The following is a 27,617-nucleotide window of genomic DNA, read 5'->3' on the forward strand; positions in this document are numbered from 1 at the left end:
CAGCTGGCTCCTTTCAACGCGAAGGAGCAGCAACTCTACTCCGAACTCCCCACGGATGACTTCTCACCCTGTCTCTAAGGGAGACACCAGCCACCCTCCTGAGGAAGCCCATTCTAGTTCGATCTGGTTCTTTCGGTCATGACCCAACCCTCATGTCCACAGGTGAGAGTAGGAATGAAGATTGACCAGCAGATCGAGAGCTTCGCCTTTTGGGTCAGCTCCCTTTTCGTCACAACAGTGCGGTAGAGCAAATGCAATACCACCCCTGCTGCGCCGACTCTCTGGCCAATCTCATGCTCCATTGTCCCCCCTCACTCTTGAACAAGACCCCGAGGTACTTGAACTCCTTCACTTGGGGCAAGACCATATTCCCTACCCGGAGTAGGCAATCCATTGGTTTCCTGCTGAGAACCATGGCCTCAGATTTAGAGGTGCTGATCCTCATCCCAACTGCTTCACACTCGGCTGCAAACCAATCCAGTGAGTGTTGGAGGTCACCGGTCGATGCAGCCAACAGGACCACATCATCTGCAAAAACCAGTGATGAGACCCTGAGCCCAACAAACTGGAAATCCCCCTCCCCCGCCCAACTAAGCCTCGATATCCTGTCCATGAATATCACTAACAGGATTGGTGACAAGGCACAGCCCTGGCAGAGGTCAATGTCCACCAGAAAGGAGTCCAACTTACTGGCGAGCACCCGAACACAGCTCTTGCTTTGCGAGTACAGAGATTGGAAGGCCCTGAGAAGGGACCTCCTCACTCCATACTCCCGCAGCACCTCCCACAGTATCTCCTGGGGTACCCGATCATATGCCTTCTTCAAGTCTACAAAACACATGGAGACTGGGTGGGCATACTCCCAGGCACCCTCCAGGATCCTTGTGAGAGTAAAAAGCTGGTCGGTTGTTCCATGACCAGGACGGAACACGCATTGTTCCTCTTCAATCAGAGTTTCAACTATCAGCCGAACCCTCCTTTCCAGCACCCTGGAGTAGACTTTACCAGGGAGGCTGAGTAGTGTGATGCCCCTGTAGTTGGCACACACTCTCTGGTCCCCCTTTTTAAATATGGGGACCACCACCCCAGTTTGCCACTCCTTAGGCACTGTCCCAGACTTCAACGCAATGTTGAAGAGACGTCTCATCCAAGACAATCCCTCCACACCCAGAGCCTTCACCATTTCTGGACGGATCTCATCAATCCCCGGGGCCTTGCCACTGCTGAGTTGTTTGGCTACCTCAGTGACTACCACCTGGGAAATTGATGAAAATCCTCCATCAGCTTAAAGTACACAAAGCATATTAATAAGAAATATTAAGCCATAAAAAAAAACATGGAAAACATTTATTTATTCTACTTAATGCATTTAGTAAGGCATGACCTCCTGCTCCTCATCTTTTCGAGGTGATGCTTGTAGCCTTTACACGATGTGTTGATTTCGCTTATTGGACTAGTGTATAAACTCTAATAGGAACAATCATTATGACTTTAGGGTTTACAGTTTTTACCTTACTAAAATCTTATTCAATAAAAGGTTAGCTGACTTAATGTTAGCGTAAAGAAATGCAGTATAAGATAAATGGTCCCCTAATAGTTTTCAAAGTTAGCTAAAAACCTAACGGTAGCTTTGCTAATTGGCTGTTAGCCGATCTGAGCTGTGCCCACCACTGGTTCCAGGAGTGTGGTAACATCATTTCACAAAGATTTACAGAGATCAGCTAAAAACCTCTGAAATAGCGCTGTAGACAACTACAAAGAATTTGACTGAAAAATGCATCTATAAACAACTTTGGTGGTGTTTTCAGGCATTGTTGCGTCATAGTGCTTATCGTCTATCTTCTTTGTATACAACAGGAGGGCTTTTAGTACTACGAGACAAGGAAAGCGAAACGTGATATTTCAGCCGAATGAAGCGTCTGCATTGCGTTGGTATGCGAGTGTTATGAAAGCTGATTTGGCCGCTGTTCCGTGCCTATTCCAAAGTGTTAAAAGAAGTGTGAGCTGCATTTTGAAGGGAGGCTCAGGCTGGCAGTCAGGGTGGGTCTTGGTTCATCCTCACCTCCTTCGTTCTGATCTCATACTTGGAGGATTGCTTGCCTATGCCTTTCCTCGTCAGCTTTTTCAGGTCTGTCTGCGAACGAGCCACAGAGTCTTGCTTCAGCTTGTGCTCTGACTGATAGCGCTTGAAGGTGGCCTATGGGAGACATTTGACATGAAAAGAATGAGACAAAGAACTGCTAAATGGAAGGGGATATAGGAGATGGCAGCAGTTTTTATTGCACAAATGGTTCCGTTTAAAAACTTGATGTCAGCCTCTAAGACCAACAAAGAACCTGTACTTGAGTAGAACCAATAAAGAACAAATCTGAATTACAACGGAGGCTGTCAAAATCAAAATATACAGCATAAACTGTAATAACGACTGAGATCTCAGCCTACAGAGTGGCTTTTCCTCAGAGGCGGGTGGTGTTGGCGGTCGATACCTACATTCATGTATTTGACATCCATCTCTGTTTTCTTCTCCAGTTCGGTAATAATCTCTCTGTGGAACCTCTGGAACTGCACAGAGAGAGAGAGAGAGAGAGAGAGAACACACAAGTCATATTGTAACATACATCATCCTGATAAGTGTCTCTAGAAATACAATCCACAGTGCGGTCACATATGGGTTGACATTACCATGAGCCTAACGTTAATTTGAATGACAAAATTAGATTAGATTAGACAGAACTTTATTAATTCCTTGGGAATACTCCCTCAGGGAAATTGAAGTTCCAAAATGTACATAGTTTTCCTAAAACATAACACAAGTTTACACTACTTAGTAACAACCAGGCCACCAGGACCCTGCAATTAGTATCAAAGTTACACAAGCAATTTTGTAGGCTGGCTGATGCATCACTAGGAACAAAGCCAAAACAACAATTTTTTTATTCAGTCATCCGGAAGAGAAATGCTCATTTGAAATCATGATAAATGCTTATTAATGCAATTTTTTATTATTTTATTTCAAATTAATCTATTTCCTGTTTGCAGTATCTTTGTGCTGACTTTACTTCCTGTCATCCTCTGAATGTTCCTCTGAAAAAAAATTCATAAGTAGCAGAGGAGGTAAATATTGTGCTATGTATCTTATAAATGTTACTCTTAGACATGAAATTTTTTTAATGTTTAACAGACAGGCTAACATGTAAATACAAATAATGTTGGAAATATTAAGCTAGCTGCCGTTAGGCTAAACACTGTGCCTCGCATATAGACTAGCTTGTTAACTGCAGCATCAGTGAAGGACATAAAATATAACATGTATCACTGGGCATTTTTATTAACCCCCAAAAGTTAAATGTTATGTCACAAAGTCTTACTTTGAGTGTTATTATCAGGCATTATCAGGTTCTAACTGGTTTGGGAATGAACATTTTTTTTTAAGTGGGTGACTGTGGGGGTTATGGTTACGGATAGGGGAAGGGGTAAGGTTAGAAATAGTAAAATCAAATTCAAAAATGCCTAACGAAAATGTGACTCATTTTGTGCCGGAATCATGAAAAAAATGTGAAACTGAGCTGGAACAAATAATGTCAGAATACAGACTGTGCTCAAACCTGGAAATCAACAAGCTAATTCTCAAGCAACCTACATGCTAACTCGAGAAGCTAGGTGGCTAGATGAGTCAATGTTTCAACAGGGTTGTGTTAGCTTTGCCTTGAAAAATAAATTTAACATTTACATGAAGAAAAGCACATATTTTATCCAGTCTTATTTTAAAAGTTGACTGGAAATAGAATCTGCTTTTTTGTGTGTTTTTACAAATTGCACTGCAGTAGAGCAGAATTTTGATGAAACTGGGTTATGTGTCATGGCTAGGTAATACGGTATACAAATAATGAATGTTTATGAGTGCAATGGAAAGAATATTTCATGAAGTGAAAGATGGAACATTCCAGCTTTCACCTCATGAAACATTCTTATTTATTATTTATTTCATTATTTGTTTTATATAATGCCTAACATTCCTGAAGATGTAGTCTGTACTTGATGCCGTGTATTGACTTCTTCATTTAAGACTGTCATCTGCTTTCCTCAGTCCACCGAAAAATCCCAACAGAAATTTGTAGAGCTCTTAATCCGACAGCACTTGTAATTCAGGTAGAGACGTCCCAGCGAATATTGCAAATACCTCCAATTGGCATATGGTTTACTCGATTAGTTTTTTGTGTGTTACAATAATGAACACCGTTAATAAAACAAACCCTGCAATGTTTGTTTTTAAGCTAAGCGCCGTTGTCGCTAGTGTGAGCACACACGGTGGTGGCACCGTGCAATGGTACAAAACATATGGAACCAAAATTGCACGGTAAATGGATCCAAATTTGCACGGTCAGTGGAACACAATGACCAATGGTACGAATGATCCATATCACGTGACATACAAATCACCAATCAAATGACAAGGATTTATTTAGGTGTTATATAATACCTGATAGGTTGGCATAAATGCAAACTGACTTGTCAATTGAACAAATTAAAATGTCACGTAAAATATCCGTGCACATTGCTTCAGTCTAAGCAAACGCAGGGAATTTAGTTTTTCTGAACGCAGCATTACAACCCAATCAAAGCATTTCTAAAGCTAAACAGAGACAGATTGTCTCACCAAAATGAGCATCTATTGTATTAACAGCTCTCTGACATCGTCACTGCTGTTACATTAACTGAATCTCAGAGTTTCATGTCTTCAGTAGTCTGGATCAGGATTAATGCAGATTGCAGATAGATTGTCAAATTACTGTAGGAACGTATTTTCGGTGGTGAAGCTCAGAGAAGTGCAAATCCAGTTAAGGTTTACTCACGTTCTCTTCAAGTTCAAAATGGACTTTTCTATTGGCTTCTGCGATCTCCATCAGAACCACACCTAGGATGACATGAAGAACAATCTTTTAGTGTTTCAGAGACATCATGGATATGTGGCTTAATGGCCTTTATTGTGTTCAGGTCAGGTTGTGAATCATACACTGTAGTTGCACATTTCCATATATGTATACGAGGTCTGTCCGTAAAGTATCGTACCTTTTTATTTTTTTCAAAAACTATATGGATTTCATTCATATGTTTTTACGTCAGACATGCTTGAACCCTTGTGCGCATGCGTGAGTTTTTCCACGCCTATCGGTGACGTCATTCACCTGTGAGCACACCTTGTGGAAGGAGTGGTCCCGCCCCCTCGTCGGATTTTCATTGTCTGGAAATGGCGGAATGAAAAGGACTTTTTTTCCATCAGAATTTTTTCAGAAGCTGTTAGAGACTGGCACCTGGAAACCATTCGAAAAATTTATCTGGCTTTCAGTGAAAATTTTACGGGCTTCACAGAGAATAAGGACTTTAACTACAGGTTTAAGGACCCCTTTAAAGGACGGTCGGTGCGCCGCGCTGCGAGCTGCGACGATGCGGCACAAACCACTGGATCATTTCTAAGCTGATGGCTCTGTGGATACGAGACCATCGTGTGCTCTTTCTCTGGTTATCACAAGACCTGGACATCAGCCATTTTCTGGCAGATTTCACTTTTAACAAGAGATTTTGTCATGGAAAGCCGCGCGGAGGCTTCGCGCGTCACGACCGATTCGCTGATGAAGCGAGACAAAGGAACACCTCCGTTTCGGCGTGTTAGAGGACAAGTTGGGACATGTCCAGCTCTCCACAAGTTCTTTTATACTCACTCGACTGGTAAGCACTGAAAGCCGAGATAGACATGTCCCAACTTGTCCTCTAACACGCCGAAACGGAGGTGTTCCTTTGTCTCGCTTCATCAGCGAATCGGTCGTGACGCGCGAAGCCTCCGCGCAGCTTTACATGACAAAATCTCTTGTTAAAAGTGAAATCTGCCGGAAAATGGCTGATGTCCAGGTCTTGTGATAACCAGAGAAAGAGCACACGACGGTCTCGTATCCACAGAGCCATCAGCTTAGAAATGATCCAGTGGTTTGTGCCGCATCGTTGCAGCTCGCAGCGCGGCGCACCGACCGTCCTTTAAAGGGGTCCTTAAACCTGTAGTTAAAGTCCTTATTCTCTGTGAAACCCGTAAAATTTTCACTGAAAGCCAGATAAATTTTTCGAATGGTTTCCAGGTGCCAGTCTCTAACAGCTTCTGAAAAAATTCTGATGGAAAAAAAGTCCTTTTCATTCCGCCATTTCCAGACAATGAAAATCCGACAAGGGGGCGGGACCACTCCTTCCACAAGGCGTGCTCACAGGCGAATGACGTCACCGACAGGCGTGGAAAAACTCACGCATGCGCACGAGGGTTCAAGCATGTCTGACGTAAAAACATATGAATGAAATCCATATAGTTTTTGAAAAAAATAAAAAGGTACGATACTTTACGGACAGACCTCGTATGTTTACAAATTAGCAACAATGTTGGGAAAGTGTAGGAACACGGACCCACAACAGGGGGCGCAAATGAACGGACAATGGAGTAAGTCAAAATAACAACGCTTTACTGTTGTGAATGTGCACAACGAATACAACCAATCACAGCAATGGACAACAGTCAATTCACAAAAGTGTCGTGTGGGCAGGCTCGAAGATAGGAGACGCCTCTCCAAGGTAAGACCGGAACCACACGGCTTCCTCCGCCACAGGACCCCGGGAATACCGGAGCCGCCAAGTCCCGAACTCCCAGGTGGCCACTGCCTCCGCGTGTCGGACCTGGTACTGCTGGCGAGGAGCAAAGAACAGTTAGATGGGGGCGCGTATGCACCCAGGACTCCGAACAGCAGGAAAGGTACCTCCACCTCTCGTTGGAACAGTAATCCAAAAAACTAGCTCAATCCAAAAGATGCACTCTATTTGCTTTGATACGTTACCTCTCTGGTAGAAACAATATCTCGGCAAATGAGGTGGAGATGCCGTCCTGCTGATATACCTCCGTAGTGATTGGGATCAGCTGTCTCCGGTGATGGGTGACAGCTGTCATCCTGGCTGCTCCTGTAAGGCGGCAGCGCCCTCCGGTGCCTGGAGCCCGCACTCCAGGCAGGGCACCCTCTAGTGGTGGTGGGCCAGCAGTACCTCCTCTTCAGCGGCCCACACAACAGGACCCCCCCCTCAACGGGCGCCTCCTGGCGCACGACCGGGTTTGTCAGAGTGGCGACGGTAGAAGTCGGCCAGGAGGGCCGGGTCCAGGATGAAGCCCTTCTTCACCCAGGAGCGTTCTTCGGGGCCGTACCCCTCCCAGTCCACCAGATACTGAAAACCCCGGCCCATTCGTCGGACGTCGAGGAGCCGGCGCACGGTCCAAGCCGGCTCTCCGTCGATGATCCGGGCAGGAGGTGGCGCCGGACCCGGAGTGCAGAGGGGTGAGGTGTGATGGGGTTTAATCCTTGACACATGGAATACCGGGTGAATCCGCAGTGAGGCCGGAAGCCGGAGCCTCACTGCGGCGGGATTGATGACCTTGAGTATTTTGTAGGGGCCGATGTATCGTTCTTGCAGTTTCGGGGAGTCCACTTGAAGGGGAATGTCTTTGGTGGACAACCAGACCTCCTGCCCTGGACGATACGTGGGAGCCGGTTCTTCGCCCTCGTCCGGGCCTTCAACAAAGTAGAACGGGCGGCACGCCACACCCGACGGCACTTCCGTAGGTGGGCCTGGACCGAGGGCACACCAACCTCCCCCTCAACCACCGGAAACAACGGGGGTTGATACCCCAAACACACCTCAAAGGGGGAGAGGCCGGTGGCGGACGACACTTGACTGTTGTGCGCGTACTCGATCCAGGCCAGGTGGGTACTCCAGGCCGTCGGGTGCGCGGCTGTCACACAGCGCAAGGTTTGCTCCATCTCCTGGTTTGCCCGTTCTGCTTGTCCATTGGTCTGGGGGTGGTACCCGGACGAGAGACTGACCGTGGCCCCCAATTCCCGGCAAAAGCTCCTCCAAACCTGCGAGGAGAACTGGGGACCGCGATCGGAGACGATGTCTGATGGTATCCCATGCAGACGGACGACATGGTGGACTAGGAGGTCCGCTGTCTCCTGGGCCGTTGGGAGCTTCGGGAGGGCCACGAAGTGGGCCGCCTTGGAGAATCGGTCCACTATCGTGAGGACGACGGTGTTTCCCTGGGACGGCGGGAGACCCGTGACAAAATCCAGGCCGATGTGGGACCAGGGGCGATGAGGCACGGGCAGCGGCTGTAGCAATCCCGGTGTCTTACGGTGATCCGCCTTGCCCCTGGCACAGGTGGTACAGGCCTGGATGTAACCCCGGACGTCGGCCTCCAGGGACGCCCACCAGAAGCGCTGCCGGACGACTGCCACGGTTCTTCGCACCCCAGGGTGACAGGAGAGCTTAGAACCGTGACAGAAGTCCAGAACTGCAGCCCTGGCTTCTGGTGGGACGTAGAGTTTGTTCTTCGGTCCGGTTCCGGGGTCCGGGTCTCGTGTCAGGGCCTCCCGGACGGTTTTCTCTACGTCCCAGGTGAGGGCGGCCACGATAGCGGACTCCGGGATGATGGGTTCCGGGGGATCCAACGGCTCCGTTTTGACCTCATCTTCGTGTACCCGGGACAAGGCATCCGATCTTTGGTTTTTGGTCCCGGGACGGTAGGTGATCCGGAAGTCAAAACGGCCGAAGAACAGTGACCAGCGGGCTTGCCTGGGGTTCAGTCGCTTGGCGGTCCTGATATACTCCAGGTTCCGGTGGTCAGTGAAAACCGTGAATGGCACGGACGTTCCCTCCAACAGATGTCTCCACTCCTCAAGAGCCTCTTTCACCGCAAGGAGCTCTCGATTGCCGACGTCATAGTTCCGTTCGGCTGGGGTCAACCTGCGGGAAAAATAGGCACACGGGTGAAGGACCTTATCGGTCTTCCCGCTCTGGGACAGCACGGCTCCTATCCCTGAGTCCGAGGCGTCCACTTCAACCACTAACTGGCGACTAGGATCGGGCTGCACCAGAACGGGTGCAGACGAGAAGCGCCGTTTCAACTCCTTAAACGCGGCATCGCACCGATCCGACCAGGTGAAGGGAACTTTTGGTGAGGTCAGGGCTGTCAGGGGGCTAACTACCTGACTGTAGCCCTTAATGAACCTCCTGTAGAAATTAGCAAAGCCTAGGAACTGTTGCAACTTCCTACGGCTTGTTGGTTGGGGCCAGTCTCTCACCGCCGCAACCTTGGCCGGATCAGGAGCGACGGAGTTGGAGGAGATGATGAACCCCAGGAAGGACAAAGAAGTGCGGTGGAACTCACACTTCTCGCCCTTCACAAACAGCCGGTTCTCTAACAACCGCTGCAGGACCTGACGTACATGCCGGACATGAGTCTCAGGATCCGGAGAAAAGATGAGTATATCGTCTAGATATACGAAGACGAACCGGTGCAGGAAGTCCCGCAATACGTCGTTAACCAAGGCTTGGAACGTCGCGGGGGCGTTTGTGAGGCCGAACGGCATGACCAGGTACTCAAAGTGACCTAAGGGGGTGTTGAATGCCGTCTTCCACTCGTCTCCCTTCCGGATCCGAACCAGATGATACGCGTTTCTAAGATCAAGGTTGGTAAAAATCTTGGCTCCATGCAGGGGCGTGAAAACCGAATCCAACAGGGGTAACGGGTATCGGTTGCGAACCGTGATTTCGTTCAGCCCCCTATAATCGATGCATGGACGAAGTCCGCCATCTTTTTTACCCACGAAAAAGAAACCTGCGCCCATCGGGGAGGTGGAATTTCGGATCAACCCGGCAGCTAACGAGTCCCGGATGTAGGTCTCCATTGATTCGCGCTCAGGCCGTGAGAGGTTGTACAGTCTACTGGACGGGAACCCACTGCCTGTAACCAAATCGATGGCACAATCGTACGGACGGTGGGGGGGAAGTGTGAGCGCCAGATCCTTGCTGAACACGTCGACAAGGTCGTGGTACTCCACCGGCACCGTCCCCAGATTGGGCGGGACTCTGACCTCCTCCTTAGCTTGGGAGCCGGGAGGAACCGAGGAACCTAGACACACCCGATGGCAGGTCTCGCTCCACTGAACCACTACCCCGGACGGCCAATCAATCCGGGGATTGTGCTTCAACATCCAGGGAAAGCCTAAAACCACACGGGAAGTGGCCTGAGTCACAAAAAACTCGATCACCTCCCGGTGGTTTCCTGACACCACCAGCGTTACAGGTGGTGTCTTATGTGTGATCGGAGGGAGCAGGGAGCCATCTAGTGCTCGAACCTGCACAGGCGAGGTAAGCGCCACCAGAGGGAGCCCTATCTCCCTGGCCCATCTGCAGTCCAACAGATTCCCCTCAGAGCCCGTGTCCACCAGTGCTGGGGCCTTCAGGGTTAAATCCTCATACAGGATCGTGACTGGGAGTCGTGTAGCAATGTGGGTGTGTCCCACGTGAATGTCTCGGCCCACCCCTAGCCCAGTCTCTAGGGGCGGGCGTTGGTGTTGTAACCGCTCGGGGCAGTCTCTCACATGGTGCTCTAGTGCACCACAAACAAAACAAGCTCCATGGGCCCGTCTCCTCTGTGCAGCTGGTGCCCTAAATGTTGCCCTACTCGTGTCCATAGCTTCGTCAGTAGGGGGAGCTGTGGCCCCACGGAGCGCAGGGGCCGTGGAGCGTGGGGAAGGCGGAGCGCGGTCGGAACCGGAAGGGAGAGGGACGGCGCGTGCCCGGCCACGCCCTTCGTCTCGTTCCCGCCGACGTTCTTCTAACCGGTTGTCCAACCGTATGACAAGATCGATAAGCCCGTCTAAATCCCGCGGTTCGTCCTTAGCCACCAGGTGCTCCTTGAGAACCAAAGACAGTCCGTTTACAAAGGCGGCGCGGAGGGCAGCGTTATTCCAGCCGGATCTCGCAGCCGCGATGCGGAAGTCGACTGCATAAACAGCTGCGCTCCGGCGCCCCTGTCTCATTGACAGTAGCACGGTTGAAGCGGTTTCTCCTCTATTAGGGTGATCGAACACGGTTCTGAGCCCCCTCACAAACCCATCGTATGTCAGAAGGAGCCGTGAATTCTGCTCCCAGAGCGCTGTAGCCCAAGCGCGTGCCTCACTGCGAAGCAGGTTTATGACATAAGCTACTTTACTAGCATCGGTCGCGTACATAACGGGACGCTGTGCGAAGACGAGCGAACACTGCATCAGAAAATCCGCGCACGTCTCCACACAGCCTCCGTACGGCTCTGGAGGGCTTATGTATGCTTCCGGGGAAGGAGGGAGAGGTCGTTGAACAACCAGTGGAACGTCAACGTTACGCACAGGATCTACGGGAGGGAGAGCCGCAGCGGCGCTTCCACCTGCGCGGCGAGAGCCTCCACCCTGCGGTTCAGGAGGACGTTCTGCTTGGTCATGAAATCCAACCGAGTCGTGAAAGCGGTGAAGATCCGCTGCAACTCACCGATTACCCCTCCCGCGGACGCCTGCGCGTCCTGTTCTTCCATTGGCCGTTCAACAGCCGGTTGACGCCCCTCGGGATCCATGACGCTGGCCGAGATATCCTGTTGGGAAAGTGTAGGAACACGGACCCACAACAGGAGGCGCAAATGAACGGACAATGGAGTAAGTCAAAATAACAACGCTTTACTGTTGTGAATGTGCACAACGAATACAACCAATCACAGCAATGGACAACAGTCAATTCACAAAAGTGTCGTGTGGGCAGGCTCGAAGATAGGAGACGCCTCTCCAAGGTAAGACCGGAACCACACGGCTTCCTCCGCCACAGGACCCCGGGAATACCGGAGCCGCCAAGTCCCGAACTCCCAGGTAGCCACTGCCTCCGCGTGTCGGACCTGGTACTGCTGGCGAGGAGCAAAGAACAGTTAGATGGGGGCGCGTATGCACCCAGGACTCCGAACAGCAGGAAAGGTACCTCCACCTCTCGTTGGAACAGTAATCCAAAAAACTAGCTCAATCCAAAAGATGCACTCTATTTGCTTTGATACGTTACCTCTCTGGTAGAAACGATATCTCGGCAAATGAGGTGGAGATGCCGTCCTGCTGATATACCTCCGTAGTGATTGGGATCAGCTGTCTCCGGTGATGGGTGACAGCTGTCATCCTGGCTGCTCCTGTAAGGCGGCAGCGCCCTCAGGTGCCTGGAGCCCGCACTCCAGGCAGGGCGCCCTCTAGTGGTGGTGGGCCAGCAGTACCTCCTCTTCAGCGGCCCACACAACAAACAAGCCAGTTAACACCCTCATGATTTTGGACCTGTTGAATTTTTTTTTAGTGTCTGGAATGCTAATCCTGCCACCTACCACATAAATAGGAAGTGAGAGGATTAGCATTGCAACAGTTGAATACCAACTGTATGGACACCACTTTGAGATATACCAAAATATATGGTTCTTGATGGCCTCAACATTTGATCAGTTTTGTGCAAACAGAACCACTTCATCCTTGACAAACACACACTGTTTTTAATCAATATTGCTCCAAGCTATTTGAGGTTTGGTCCTTTGTCTCTCTGGTGTTAGCAACATAACTACTAACACAGAAACAAAATTCCCAAAATATACACCCTTTCAAGCAAGGATACGTAATTAAGATTTCCTTAAAAAATATAACAAACCAGATTGTTTTAATGTCACAAAGCCCAAGGGTTCATATGCTTTCTAATTACACACGCAGATAGCCACTAGGCCACAGTATCAACTTAGCTAGTTTGCTAACTGGGTAATATACATGTAAATCAGGGGAATGCATTTTTTACTATCCATTCCATTGTCATGACAGGCTGTAAATAACTGTGTATGTCTTCTATTTAACACAGTTTTGTATAAAACTCCAGCAAAGTGATGTTTTAATAAAACTGGAAATGACACAGCTAGCCAACATGATAGCTTCCCGCATTTCCTGCTTTAATTAGATGATGGTGTGAATCCATGCTAGGATAACACATACTGCTGTTTAGAATCTGTGACTGAGCTCATTTTGAAACAGGTATAGTTAACACTAATTGTTCTCAGAAAATAAGAGTGTGCAAATAGACACATTTTTTGCTCTTTTGGCATAATTTCTGTCCCGTGTTGATGTCCGTTGTGTAGTCTGTTTTTCAACACATACAGATATATTTTACAGATGACATCTATAACATCTATCTATGACATGTATAACATCTATCTATGACAATATATTTGAACAGCTGCAAATCAGCTTGATTTCTATCAAATTCTCCTGTATTTTGCAGTCAGACACAGAACAGTCTCCACAGATGGAGCCATATTCTGACAATGGGAGTCGGCTAGTACTGTAAACAGAAGAGGACAATTGTAATCCTGCGGTTTATAGTTATACCTGTGTCACAATGGGGCAAAATCTAGACCAAAGGTTTACTATCGGACATCATGTTCTGGCACAAACTGTAAAAACACTATAGTGCATCATATCAAGACCCGTCTGTCTGCAACAGTGAAGAATGAAAGAATTTCGACACCTTTAGGAAAGTCCTGCATCAACTCCACTCCTGTTATTAACGGCATTCACGCATTTGACCCAGTGTCTGCCATCACCCGTCTTAGATCAAACAAATGCAATGCCTGGCTGATACCAAGCTGTAATTCTGTGATCCGGCAGGCAGCGAGCAGCTATAACAACATTGCCCTCTGAAGGTCACCAGAACATCCCTGTAAATGCCGCCTTTGTGCTTTGGTCCGGAGGGCCAGCGCTCTGTGCGGTGCTGTTTGTACAGTCCCCACAACAGACTGCATGGGATTGAAAGGGAGGCCAAGAAAGAAGAGAGGGTTCAAAGAGGCCGTTGTGCACCTGTGGGTTTCACCTTTAGGGATAACAAGGTGTTAAAGCCTGCTTGAGGGAGACAGTTGGTAAATGCAACACCAACTACAGGGTGTACAGTGCATGAGTCTGTTAGACGAACATCGGCTCAGGGTTGGTAGAGATGTAAAGAACTCTAAAATAATTTCAGGGGTTCTCTCCATGGCAATACAATGTGAGAAAGCAGATTCTTTTAAATGGCCTCAAGTAAAAATCTTAGCAAATTTCCTTGTGCAGCCGAGTGAAAAGCAAAAAGAACCCGAATACACAAACGCTTTCCTCACTACTTGCCTAAACAAGATTGGAATGGCTTTATCCTACATCCTTTATCTATGTCTGTGCTCGTTTGAAGATTTAAAGTGCTGATCCAATCTCACTTTAACCATTTCATGCAGTACCACTTACAAAGTTTGGACCCGTTTTCCCAGTGCCAGGCGGGAAGCAGTCCCACGACCATCTTGCCGTGAGGCAACAGTACTAACCACTAAGCTATTTAAGCCACCCACACCTAAAAAACGCTTAATAAAGCTTTGAAAAACAACAAACCAAAAGGTATGTATCACTAATTATGTATTGTTTGTGACGCCTGAGTTACATAAGTCTTTCACAGGAATGCTGACGGGACGCAGAGCAATGCCTCTGAGGTGTCAACAGGTGACGGTTTGGGAACTAGCAATACCTTTTGCCAACAGAGCTCCAGCCCGTAGGTGATGTTTGATAAGTAAGCCTGGACGTCACAGGACAAACACTGGCAGCTGACCTGTTGGCACCTCTTCTCCCGGTCACCTTCCATTAAAAGGCTTATCTAACTGGCGAACCTTCCTCATTACGAGTCCTCTAGTCACTAAGGCGACGTGTGATTTTTGTCTGAATCACAATGATGTAACAACACTTGGATCTGCCACTGTGTTTGTTCCTGCAGCTTGTAAAATGAAATACGACCTCCCCCTACGTGAGTCACGTATTGTAACTATTTGCTTTCCAGTGTAGGTGGAGTGTTTGGAGCTACTTCCTTCTTGTATTCATTTTGATGTCATTGTCATGGCAATACGCGAGTGGTCTACAAAAAGCATTCCATGTGAAACACATCAGACCAATCAGACGACTGCAGCTTGTGTCATTAAAGCTACAGTGTGTAGGATTTCGGGAGCATTAGCTGAAATGGAATACAGCATTCATAACCACCTGTTTATTAGTCTATAAATAGCTGCAAACAACGAATCAATTTGTTTTCATAGGTTTCATATCTACATGGGAGTGAGCCCAATCATGGAGGCCGCCATGTTGCGACACCATATTGATACAGTAGACAAAAAGGGACATAATTACACCATCTTTCACTTTTTGCAGCATAGCCAGAAGACTGAAGAAAAAGAAGAGGGATCAGTGCTTGATTCCCTTTACAATGTCTACTATTCGCTAGTATTTTTCTTTATTATTATTATTTTTTTAGCTATGATCCTCCATTTTTGTTAAATACTCTTATCACATGAGAAAGCAAGAGAACACGAATCCGAGAAAAAAAAGAAGTGAAAACATTAAGGACAGCCAAATCATGACTGGCGATGTCATAATGCAATCTGCAATCTTACCACTAGATGACACTAAATCCTACACACTGTAGCTTTAACCCCTCCAACAGCTGTCTTACTGGCTTGTTGTTTTCAGCTGCATGTGCAAAATATCTCGGAAACAAATTTTGGAATTTTAGCCAAATTTTGTACATTAGTCAAGTCCCACCCAAGGATGAACCCTTTATGTTTTCAGGTTCAGGAGCCAAAGGTCAAGGTCACAGTACAATGTCAATTTTTTAATCCAATACTAATTGGACAAGGAGAAATTTTTCTAAGGCTGGTAACTCATGAATCAGAGGTGATAAGCCAATAGTTCCTATTAGACATGATGAGGAAGTCGTATGTGGCCTTTCAAAATATACCATCACATTTCACCTTGAGTAACCTTGAATGCCATATTCCATCATTGTTTCATGGTCATGGTTCAACTGTGAGCAGAATTTTTTTTTAAATATTTTAATATTCCTGTTGTAGCCTTTGACATACATTGGTAATTCCTTGCTTTCCTTGGAATCTGTAATGCTGTCGTACATGCTGCATCATCAGTGGGAGTTTTTCCAGAAGAGCCAAAGTTATGCTAAAGTTATAATCCAGCCATGCTGCCGTTGTTTTTGCACATTATATCATCAAACCAAGTGCTAGATCACATTGATGGGCAACAGTTATCTTCACACGCAGGTTTGTCATGGTTCTGGACTGTGATCTTCCGGGATGTATATCCATGAAAGTGAGAACAGGGCTTTCAGATAGAGCCCGACTGATATGGATTTTTTGAGGCCGATGCCGATAATGATATTTGGATGAAAAAAAAAGCCGATAATCGATAAATCGGCTAATTTGCCGATAGCCGATACATCAGCCGATCAGCTGAATGTTTCAACCTCTTAGCAGTAAACGAAAGTTTTTCATGCTAGAAATAAGGTCTACACAACGTGGGCTTAATAAAAAGCATGACCGACACAGTGAAGCACATTTGACACATTACTACATAAGCTGAGTTAATCAAACTGAGTTCAGCTGAAACAGGAGAAATGTGGGGTGAATGTAATTGCAAAGTTATTACAAACAACATCCTTATAAATTTACTTGTATGCTTTTTCAGCGATCAGTGCAGTGTGACGGCGAACTACTACGGGGCCGGTGATGAACACATTTAGCAGGGTGTAGTAAGCAGCTCTCAGTTGAATGGAGTCAGAGGTTCCATCTACTGGACAGGACGGTGCAAGGACAATTTTACATTGCCGAAACAAACATTATTTCAGTAGCTGTTCTGTTTATGAGAAATTAATCGGCGTTCTATCGGCAAAATTTCGGCCGATAGTGAGTACTTGAAAAGGGCTTATATCGGCTGATAATATTGGCCAGCTGATATATCGGTTCGGGCTCTACTTTCGGATGAAGGTTTCATCATGACCTTCCTTTTCCAAGTGCATTTCACTGAACCCTTTCAAATTCCGACTCAAAACCTTAACAGCCATATCTCACAAAGCTTATTATTCAGAGCCTTTCTGATACAGCTGTGAAGTAATCAAACCAATAAACAACCCAGAAACATAAAAACTGTCAATCTCAAAGTAAACCTTCAAGCTTTGACATTTTAACACCACCTCACAGCTTGTTTATGCAATCATTAAGACAAAGTGGTGGAGAACAAGTTTATCGCACTAATGGTGATTGAAAGCAACATTTCATATTTTAAAACCATTTTATTAATGCTGACGGATTGGTAGCATCTGCAGTCATTCAGCACATTGGTGCAGATCGATAGCTGTGAAGACTTCTTTAACATAGAGCGATGACCTGCCATCACACCCAACACGCACCATCATTCATTACTACGGCGCACAAAACTAGCCTCGGGTCTAATCAATCATCATCTGCAGAATTAAAAAAAAAAAAAAAAACACCTTCAAATAACTTTAAAAACTGCATGAGACCTTTGTATATTTGTCCCGATACTAATACTGCACAAAGAAACATCTGATCCATTTCTACCCTGCGTGTTGGTAGAGTGGTGAGCAGGGTGTGGTTTTCACTAGTGGACATGTCTCTGGAAAAGATAACTCAAAAAACAGCTGGATAGACTTCCTTCAGACTTGGTGGGAATATTGCTTGTTTATACGAGGTCTGTGAGAAAAGTATCCGACCTTATTATTTTTTTCATAAACCATATGGATTTGAATCACGTGTGATTACATCAGACATGCTTGAACGCTCGTGGGCATGCGAGAGTTTTTTCACGCCTGTCGGTTACGTCATTCACCTGTGGGCAGTCTTTGAGTGAGGAGTCGCCCACCCTCTCGTCGTTTTTTCATTATTTAAGAATGGCTTAGAGACTGCTGCTTTGTTTGATAAAAAAATTTTTCAAAAACTGTAAGGCACAACTGAGTGGACACCATTCGATAAATTCAGCTGGTTTTCAGTAAAAATTTTAACGGCTGATGAGAGATTTTGTCTCGTAGTGTCGCTTTAAGGAGGCCACAGTGCCTGACGGCGATCTGCGCTTTGAGGCGGCAGCGTCTCGCCGTTTCAAGTGAAAACTTCCAATTTCAGGCTCTGTTGACCCAGTAAGTCGTCAGAGAACAGAGAACTTTCAGAAGAAGTCGGCATGAGGAGTTTATTCGGACATTCCATTGTTAATGGACTTTTGTAATGAAAGAACATGCGGGCAGAGTAGCATGTCGGGCTGGACCCGACCGCGGGGGGTGCGACAGAAAAACACCTCCATTGGAAACCTTAATGGGCAGTTGGAACATACCCAAGCTGTTAAACAATTTCTCAGTTACTCACTTGTTGAAAGCCATCAAAAGCCGCCGAATTTTACAAATGGTTTTCAACACGGAGGTGTTTTTCCTGTCGCGGCGCACACAGATTTGCCGAGTCGTCACGGGAAACGACTCGGCGAATTTGCGCGCAGTCTTTCATTACAAAATGTCCTTAAACAGTGGAATTTCAGCATAAAGTCCTCATGTCGGCCTCTTCTAAATCTTCTCTGTTCTCTCACGACGTTCTGGGTGAATTAAGCCTTAAATTAGGATGTTTTCAGGTCGAAACAGGCTGACGACGGCGCCTGGAAGCGCTGCACGACGTCCCGCTCCATGGGAAGTCCTTACAGCGACAGAAACACCCAATAATCTCTCATCAGCCATTAAAACTTTTCACCGAAAACCAGCTAAATTTCTCGAATAGTGGTCCACTCGGATATCCCTCACAGGTCCAGAAAAAATTTTGATAAGCAACGCGCGCCGTCTCGAGCAGCGTCTCAAACAAAGGAATTCAGCCGAGAGGGCTGAACACATCTCACTCAAGGCCTGCCCACAGGGAAATGACATCACCGACACGCGTGAAAAAACTCACGCATGCGCACGAGGGTTCAAGCATGATTGGTGTAATCGCATGTCATTCAAATCCATATAGTTAAAAAAATAAGTGTGTCGGTTTCTTATCTAATAGACCTCGTATAACAGCTGTGTGGATCCTTGTCATTTGATTGGTGCTTTGTATGTCACATGACATGGATTATTCATCCCATTTGTGTTGAGTTGTATTTAGTGTGCAAATATGGTTCCATTTACTGTGCAAATTAGGTTCCATATGTTTTGTACCATTGCACGCTGCGAACCCCGCCCATGCACACACTAGTGGGGGAGGCGTTTAGCTAAACATGGTGGAGTTTGTTTTGCTGACGGATGACGATTTGAACAAGCTAACTGACAGCGCCAATGCTTTTAACACACAGACAAAAAACATCCACTACGCCATAAGCCGTCTGAAGGTATGAAGAGCTGATAGGATGAAAAGCTGGACAAATTTTTCATTGAACTGAAGAAGTACACAAAGTTTTTTTTTTTTTGGAAGTATCACTACATATGTTTTTCCAAGTTGACTGAGAACAATTTTGGACTCCTATTTAAAATTCATGTAGGACTTTTGACATCAAAGCAGCAGTGACGAACACCAAAATGTAAGTCCCTTTTCAGTTGTTTATAAATTAATATAATATCAAATGACAATGATCTGTTTTAGGCGTTATATAAAACAAATAATGAATGTTTTTACATTCTTTCAATGGTACGAATATTTCATGAGGTGAAAGATGGAACGTATCATTGAATGGTACGTTCCAGCTTTCACCTCATGAAATAATCATACCAATGAACTCATAAACATTCAGTATTTGTATAATATACTCTATATCTAGAGATGATTAGACTTTTGAGTAGCTTGGTCAAAGATGAAGGGAAAAAATGTTAAAACAAAAGGTCTTTTTTATTATTTATTTATTTATTTATTTTTGCATATCTCGATGACCAAGAAGCATACATGGATAATCTGAAGCATACATTGATCAACAAAATATTGGTATGAATGGCTTCATAATGAAGTCACACACAGCCAAAAACATCATTACAGACATACGTTTGTTTACACAGGGTATGCATCAGCCATCTTTTTAAAAATTTATTTCATTTAACATTTATTTAACCCGGTTAGTCCCATTGCGATCAAGACCTCTTTTGCAAAAGGAGACCTGGACAATTATAAAGTTTCCAATTCACGTAACCTGACTTGTGTGTCTTTAAATTTAGAAGGAAACTGGAACACCCGGAGGAAACCCACGCAAACACGAGGAGAACATACAAACTCCACTCAGAATGGCCACAGACGGGAATCAAACCCATGACATTCTTCCACCATGCTGCCAAAATCTGATGCCTTTCTTTTGAATAGGTGCAGTATTGATCTAAAAAAAAAAAAAAAATTAATAGATTTTTCAACAAAACCCTGTCCGTTTTTAATAAACCACTAGATGAAGGCTTAAAACGCAAGCAATGAGATGAGATGAGAAATCAAACAGGATATATACTTTTTAAACCACTGGAGTCTAACAGGGTTTTAGTTGCTCCAACGTTACAGTTTATTGAGCAGTAAATGCATCTCTGTTCTCCTTAGAAGTCCCTCGTTGATCGAGAGGCCTTACTTAAATGTTACAGAGTGAGGACCCCTGACATTAGTCATTACCCTCCTCTATTTTACCTGTCTGTTTCATCTAAAATAAACTCTCTCTGGTATAAAACTTCTGTTTCCAGATACATTTCGTTATTTAAAAAAAAATGCAATAGTGCTGTAACATCATCTCTTATGACGTAAAAAGCTTTCCGTCTCTTCCTCCATCCATACGTACTGTGCAGGGTATTTTAGAATGTCACATGACTCTTTCTGTACATCATAGCAGAACAGCAGAAAATGTGTTTCACCTGCACTTTTGCGAAATATTTTATCAAATCGTATGCAAAACCACCTCTTGTGAGAGTAAAAAGAGTTTTTTGAAATACATTTCCATTAAGCACAATTCACAACTTCGAATGACGCAACTTGTTGGGTAGTGCAAACCTGCCTAAAGAAGTCATGTGATTACATCAGGAAAAGTTGAAAAGTTAGCTGAGGACAGTGACGCACTGCAAATGCCTGGAAGCCTTGTTCCATTGTGGTTTACCTTTATTTTGTTTAAATGCTATTTTCAATTCAGTTTCATTGAGTGTACTAGCAGAATGGATGATTTTCAAGTTGCCGCTAGAACAGCGCCTACGCGCATGCGTGATGACGTCACAACTCTATCCAGTTAGGGCGACGCAGTTAAAGTAGTTGATAAAACGTTCTTGCCGCTGTCGTTTCTGAATGACAACGTTGCTTTTCGTCCCACACATGGACGAGTCACGTTCAGCTCACTGGGTTTTTATTGATCCATTCAGATATGGTCAACGTTCATGCAAGATTTTGGACTTGGGAGGTTGGACGAAGTTGGATGACAGTCAAATAGAACACTGACGGTACGGGAACTACACAACACAGGAAGCAAAACGCAATACGGACGAATTGAGGTTGTCGTCGGGATTCATTCACATTTTTCAACAGTTTGAAAATTCTGACGAAGCGCCAGCTACAGAAACAAAGCTGGATGACGGTTAAAGATGTCTCCGAAAGTCAATGTAAGCCCAGATTTTGTTATTTCATCTTGGCTTCAGTGTCCTTCATTAGTGCCGTGTGACTGGGGCTTTACATCGACTTTCACACCGCTGCAGCACTCCTTCTCATTCCTTGTGGGTTAACAACAACAAAATTACGTATTTATTCACCTCCAGTGGCCATTTCACTCCCTGGAAATCTGGCAGCTGTTTCTAATGACACCAAACACGCGAGTGAGAGGATCCCTAACCGGAAGTCTTAGTTTCAAGATGGCGGCGCAAGTTGAAAATTAGCCATTGGAACTCGCCTACATAAGGTGGGTTCAAATAGCACCTGACCACGCTTCATTTTAAGGCTAACAACAGGAAAAACAAGGACAAGCTGTGTGCTGCTTTACACCAGGTTGAAGATACAGTGAAACCTCGGAGAAACCAGGATGCAAAGGACTTAAGATTAGCTTTGCTAAAATCAATCCTCCCCAAGAGGTACGAAAATGCTTCAAACTTGAAAGCAGTTTATGATGGATCCTCAATCCACAAAGAAAATATCTTTGAAAGATCTGCCATGGATTGAGATCTCAGGTGTACACATGAAGACAACTGGCCTCTTTTCAGGTGAAACCTAACCAAGATAAACTAAGACCAAATCCAACCTTTCGTTCTTCACTATTGCTTCTAAAACATGAAGCGAAATCGACTGAAGGCCTTATAAACATTAAGTTCTGACACAGGTTTTGCAGCAAAAAAAAGCACCTTATTTTTCTGCCAGATGTGCCGATTGCCTTTGGAGTCTTAACGTAACAAGGAGGAAAAAGGGAGAAAATTCGAAGCAGTCGCACTTTGGGAGGCACTTGTGGCTCCCTGATGATTCGGGTGATGCTGAGCCTGTAATGAAAGAGTGATGATACAGCTGGTCGTGCCAGGAAAGTTAAAGAGTCCCGTGAAATAGCTCAGAAGTCTGAAATGTCACAATCTCTTTCCAGCCATGACATTAACCCCCCAATACCATCACCACACCCGTCAAAAACCCGTTAACAGAAGCCATTAGCAGTCTGTCCATTCTGAATCCTCACCCTGACTCCCCGGCTGCCATCGTGTACCTCAGTCATACCGTTTCGCTTAGCAAACAGTGCAGAAAAAAGCTGGAAGGGGTGTGGATCACTCCATTCTTTCTCCAGTAACATTTTCAGTCCATCAATACCTGCTGCTTTTCAAAGTGGAGTCCACACAGAAGCGTGCAATCATACACTCACCCAAAACGACAGCTCATAATATAAGGAGTAAATATCTAGCATAGCACGTACACTAGCGCGGCATAATGTTCCCAGAGAACAGTAACAAAGGTGATCTTTTACTGATGTTAAGCTGAACACAACATTGTAGAGACAGAATTTCACTGACTGTTTTGCCACTAAATTGGACAATCAATGTGCAGTTGGTTTCAAATGTTACATTTGCATTTATAACTGGTGGTTGCAAACTACCAGAGAAGCAACTTAGAATTGGGTTTAAAAACCTAAAATAAAGCAGAGATTTACAAAAAACATTAGGGACCCTATCTTTATAACCACTATACTGCCAGATCTTGGAGCACGCCCAACTTCACTTTGCTGTTTACATGCTGTGTAAGCTCTGTGCAAAGTAAGGCACAGAGTGAAAAGTGGTTGCATTTAGTCTCTTAACTAATGGGTTTGTTTTGGGCATGTCCTCTGTCATTGTCTTTAAGAGTCAGGGGTGTGCTGAATGCTGGACTCAAGGGAGAGGTTTTCTGGCTAGGAAGTGGACCTGTGCACAAAGCTTCAAAGTGAAAGTGGATCATTTATGGGAGCAGCCACTAAAGCTCCCTGAGGTGAAACAGTTGAAGGTCTCATTCCTGCAATGCCTCATCCTCCGAATAGACATATGTATCATGAGTTTACCCATGTACGGGGTATTGAATACGGCACCGTATAAATAGAAGAAAAACTACCCTCCACTTCAGACCAAGATTTTGATGAGTCTATGGTGCAATTGTTTTCTGTTGCTTTACTGTACTTATGCACTGCACCTTCGCTGGACTGGACCTTTGGACTGGTGTCACATGCAGAAAAAGTCTTCGGCTCTCATCCGCTTCATGCTACAGTATCTGGGGATAAACTTGGGCACTAATGGGCCTCAGGATCTGTATAGAACTACTTCTTCTACACCCATGAGTGCACAGATGAGCACAAGTAGACTTTATTTTTACACAACATGGGCACTGGGTGTGAAAATGACAACTGCGTATGTCGAAAACTAGAAATGACACCCGCATTGCTCTGTGCCAGACAAAACCCGAAGTGTGGGTAAGTCAACTCCAAAAGGACTGGAAGGACAGATGTATAGTTGGCCAAATTGAGAACTGTTTATCAGAGTTAACAATCTAGACAAGACTTCAGAGAAAACTGTAGCATGTAAACCATAGGCCAACTTCAAAAAAGGCTAGATTAACGATTGATAAAACAATAAGAAGTAAAAATAAATGGGAAAATCCTTCAGACATCTTGAAGAGCATCTTGTGGATAAATGAGACAAAGATGAACTTGTACCAAAATGATGGGAAGCGAATAGAGAAGGGAACAAACAGCATTTTGACCCAAATCAACATGGTGGCGTAGGCACATAGGGCCGTCACATACGGTGGTTCCTCAGTAATAACGTATAATGAAGAAGTGCAAATAAGCCTTATACAGGGCCCACTGGTGCTGGAGTTTGTCTTCTGATACCACAGCATAAACCAGATGAGAGTTTGTGACTTTGCCGGACAAGATATCAGTCCAACACAGGTTAATTCCCCAATCACTGCAAGTCCCCATTTACAGCTGGGTGGACTGGGACAATGCAAATAAAGTCTCTTGTCCAAGAACACAGACTGGTATGTCCTTATCTCCCTGATCCACCTGCACTACTGATGTAACTAAAGATGTGACTGCTATCAAAAGCAGGAGGACTAGTTGTGAAGAATTGTGAGTAGTAATATCTGCTCACATTCAACCAAACTCAGTTTTTTAAACAACTTTGCTGAATAAAAGGTCCAAGTCTAAGGGGTCTTGCTGCTTCCTTGTGCTTCCTGTTGTACTGTATGGTTTTGGGACTTGGATGCTCATCAGTGACCTAAAGTGATGACAAGACACCTTTGCAACTAGGTCTCTTTTGAGGATCCTTGGGTACCGCTGGAAAGACTTTGTGACAGATTACTAAGTGAGACTAATGTTGCATTTACACATAGGCAGGATGCATTACGAATGTCATATTTGCATCATTCTTGGCACATTCCTGACATTCTTAATGTGACTTAACGCATCTGAATAAGTTTCTTAATAGTGCGTGTTGGTGCGTGATTTTCGTGGAGCATGTTTTTGGCTGTTAAAAAATTTTCCATGAATGTCATGCACCACCCTCATTACGCCTTATGTCATGGAGGTCACAACTGAGTGTGTTGATCTGTCTTGATCAGTGGTGACCCTTAACAGAGTGTGACAGCGTTCTTCTCTGACGTGCGCACAATTAAACCCTGCTGAACCACATTCAGTTTCATTGCTGCAGTATGCTGAAGAAGGACAGTGACGCCAACTCAGCTAAAAGTCTCGTTCCAATCCTCCTCAGCAAGCTCCTGCAGGTGTTCCACCTGCTGCATGTGCCTGATGTTTGGGAAAGGCAGCGAGACGAGAGCCGCATGGAGCCACACATCTGGCTCTCTCCATCTCCTCCTTTCCCTTCCATGATACAGAGCCAAAATAAGAATGCAATCACAAAGTTCTTCCACTGTGGATTCTGAGGAGCAAACTGGAGCAATCTGAATTGTTCAGCAACTGACGGTAGGATGAATATGGGGGGTGTGTGGAGACAATTTGCCTCATTCAGAACGTGACAGAACGATGCGCTGTAGCGCACAACAGAGCACAACAGCACAAAACAATGTGGAACATTATTCTTGACCATGCATAATGGTTCCTGATAATTCGTCAACAACATGTGCCATTAATCGTAGCACGTGGGAACAGGTTGCAACAGTTCCTGAGGACACCTGACGCCTCTGCCCCAAATCATCACATTCGTGATCAGCAGCCAAGAATGTATGCTTCGTGGCATTCGTGACTTGCCATCGTTATGTGTAAGCGCAGCATAAGACAAGGAGAGTCACTTGCACTGTGAGGGAATCCCAGTTCAGACAATATGGTCATGTGGTGCGTTTCTCTGGGTATGACACCCATATTTCACCATGCCTGGGACAGACAGACAGTTGATGATGGACCGGTTATCTGCTTGGGTAGTTGTAATCCAGGATCTAAGGTGATTCTGTGGTGTGGTGGACGTGGCAACCTGACCAGTTAACCAATTAAATCCAACAGCAGAGGAGCCCTAATGACCTTTTCTGGTCAAGCGTAGAACCCACTGATGCCAACTGTCATGTTTGTTGTAGTTTGTTTTGCAAAGGTAATTTTCTAATTACAAGTCGACTTGCAACTTTTAACAACAGCATCAATCTGAAAGACACACTGCAGCCATGTGGGAGAACTGAAGCCCAGAAACGGAGCAGGACATTATAAAATAAAAGCCTCAGGTAGTTTTGTGCAAATACCTGCCAACCGCTATGACGCAAGTGCTTGTTACTCCACACTACTCATAGCGGGAAGAGAAAAACCCAATACGTCACCTCCGAGAATAAAATCCTTACGTGTGTCTGCAGAACCAGTCATAACAACACAGTGATGTAGGTATCTGTCATCTTCAGCGGGGGTGGAGTTTAACTTGTACAGAAATCAATTATATCACCACTAAAGACAGAACAAATTCAAGCCAATTGATTAACTCAAGCCAAAAAGTAAATATTCCCCTCTATACATATGAATGTCCACAGACAGAGAAAAGTCACCCAGTAGTGGGTTTGATGAGGCATATGGAGGAAGAAGGGATGACAAGGATCAGTGTTCTCTGTCTGTTTGTTCAGGGTGTTTGCCGTCAAATGTGAGAAAATTCACAGTCTGGTTTCTTCCAGATGGTCGAGGAAAAGCTGCAAAGCCCAGATTTGGTGAATCTCTTCATGAAAGCCATGTGTGAAACCTTCTTGGCCTTACAATAGGTGTCAAATCCATTTTTTCATTATTTATCTGATTTGACAGTGACCTCCAAAAGCCCCTTGGTATTTCACACATTTTAATGTATTTATGCAATTTGAAATACAAAAATATAAAATTTTCGAAAACTATCTTCCTGAAACTCAAACTGAAAGAAAATTTCTACAACTTGTTATAAATGAATTAAAAATATAAAAGCCAAGATGATGGGTTGCATAAGTAATGGGCCCCTTTGGTATAACCAAGCACTTGGTGGCTTTCCTCACTCTTCTCCTTCTTGCAAAGTCACTCAGTTTTTGAGAACTGTCTACTCCAAACAGATTTACCATAGAGTACCATACTGTCTGTACTTCTTCATAACTCATGTAAATCAAGTTCAAGACATATTCAGTGTCTTGGAAATGTACATGTATCCATCCCCTGAAAACCGGCAATAAAACTGATTATTTACAGTATTATACCAAAGCATTCCATTATTTATGCAACCCATCATCTTGGCTTTTATATCCATCCATCCATTTTTTTCCGCTTTATCCGGAGTCAGGTCACGGGGGCAGCAGCTCAAGCAAAGCCGCCCAGACCTCCCGATCCACACACACCTCCCCCAGCTCCTCCGGGGGAACCCCAAGGCGTTCCCAAGCCAGCCAAGAGATGTAGTCCCTCCAGCATGTCCTGGGTCTTCCCTGGGGCCTCCTCCCAATGGGACGTGCCCGGAACACCTCTCCAGCGAGGCGTCCAGGGGGCATCCGGAAAAGATGCCCGAGCCACCTCAACTGACTCCTTTCGACGTGGAGGAGCAGCAGCTCGACTCCGAGCTCCTCCCGAGTGACCGAGCTCCTCACCCTATCTCTAAGGGAGCGCCCAGCCACCCTGCGGAGGAAACTCATCTCGGCCGCTTGTACTCGCGATCTCGTTCTTTCGGTCATGAGCCAAATCTCATGACCATAGGTGAGGATCGGAACGTAGATCGATCGGTACATCGAGAGCTTTGCCCCTACTCAGCTCTCTCTTCACCATGACGGTCCGATACAGCGACCGCATCACTGCAGATGCTGCACCGATCCGTCTATCGATCTCACGCTCCATCCGTTCCTCACTCGTGAACAAGACCCCGAGATACTTAAACGCCTCCACTTGAGGCAAGGACACTCCACCGACCTGAAGAGTGCAAAGCACCTTTTTCCGGTCAAGAACCATGGCCTTGGATTTGAAGGTGCT

At 45.5% G+C, this 27,617-nt stretch overlaps 1 protein-coding gene across 1 annotated transcript in view; it reads right to left on the reverse strand.

Moving 5' to 3' along the window:
- baiap2l1a (BAR/IMD domain containing adaptor protein 2 like 1a) overlaps window positions 1–27,617 on the reverse strand; it is a 94,481-nt gene that overhangs the window by 28,304 nt on the left and 38,560 nt on the right. Inside the window, exons 4-6 of the mRNA XM_034193874.1 lie at window positions 4,854–4,915; window positions 2,491–2,562; window positions 2,063–2,197 (exon numbers count right to left, since the gene is read on the reverse strand). Coding sequence (XP_034049765.1) covers window positions 2,063–2,197; window positions 2,491–2,562; window positions 4,854–4,915 — 269 coding nt within the window. The remainder of the gene's footprint in view (window positions 1–2,062; window positions 2,198–2,490; window positions 2,563–4,853; window positions 4,916–27,617) is intronic.

The sequence above is a fragment of the Thalassophryne amazonica genome, chromosome 18 (genome assembly GCF_902500255.1).
Source record: "Thalassophryne amazonica chromosome 18, fThaAma1.1, whole genome shotgun sequence".
Taxonomy (NCBI): domain Eukaryota; kingdom Metazoa; phylum Chordata; class Actinopteri; order Batrachoidiformes; family Batrachoididae; genus Thalassophryne; species Thalassophryne amazonica.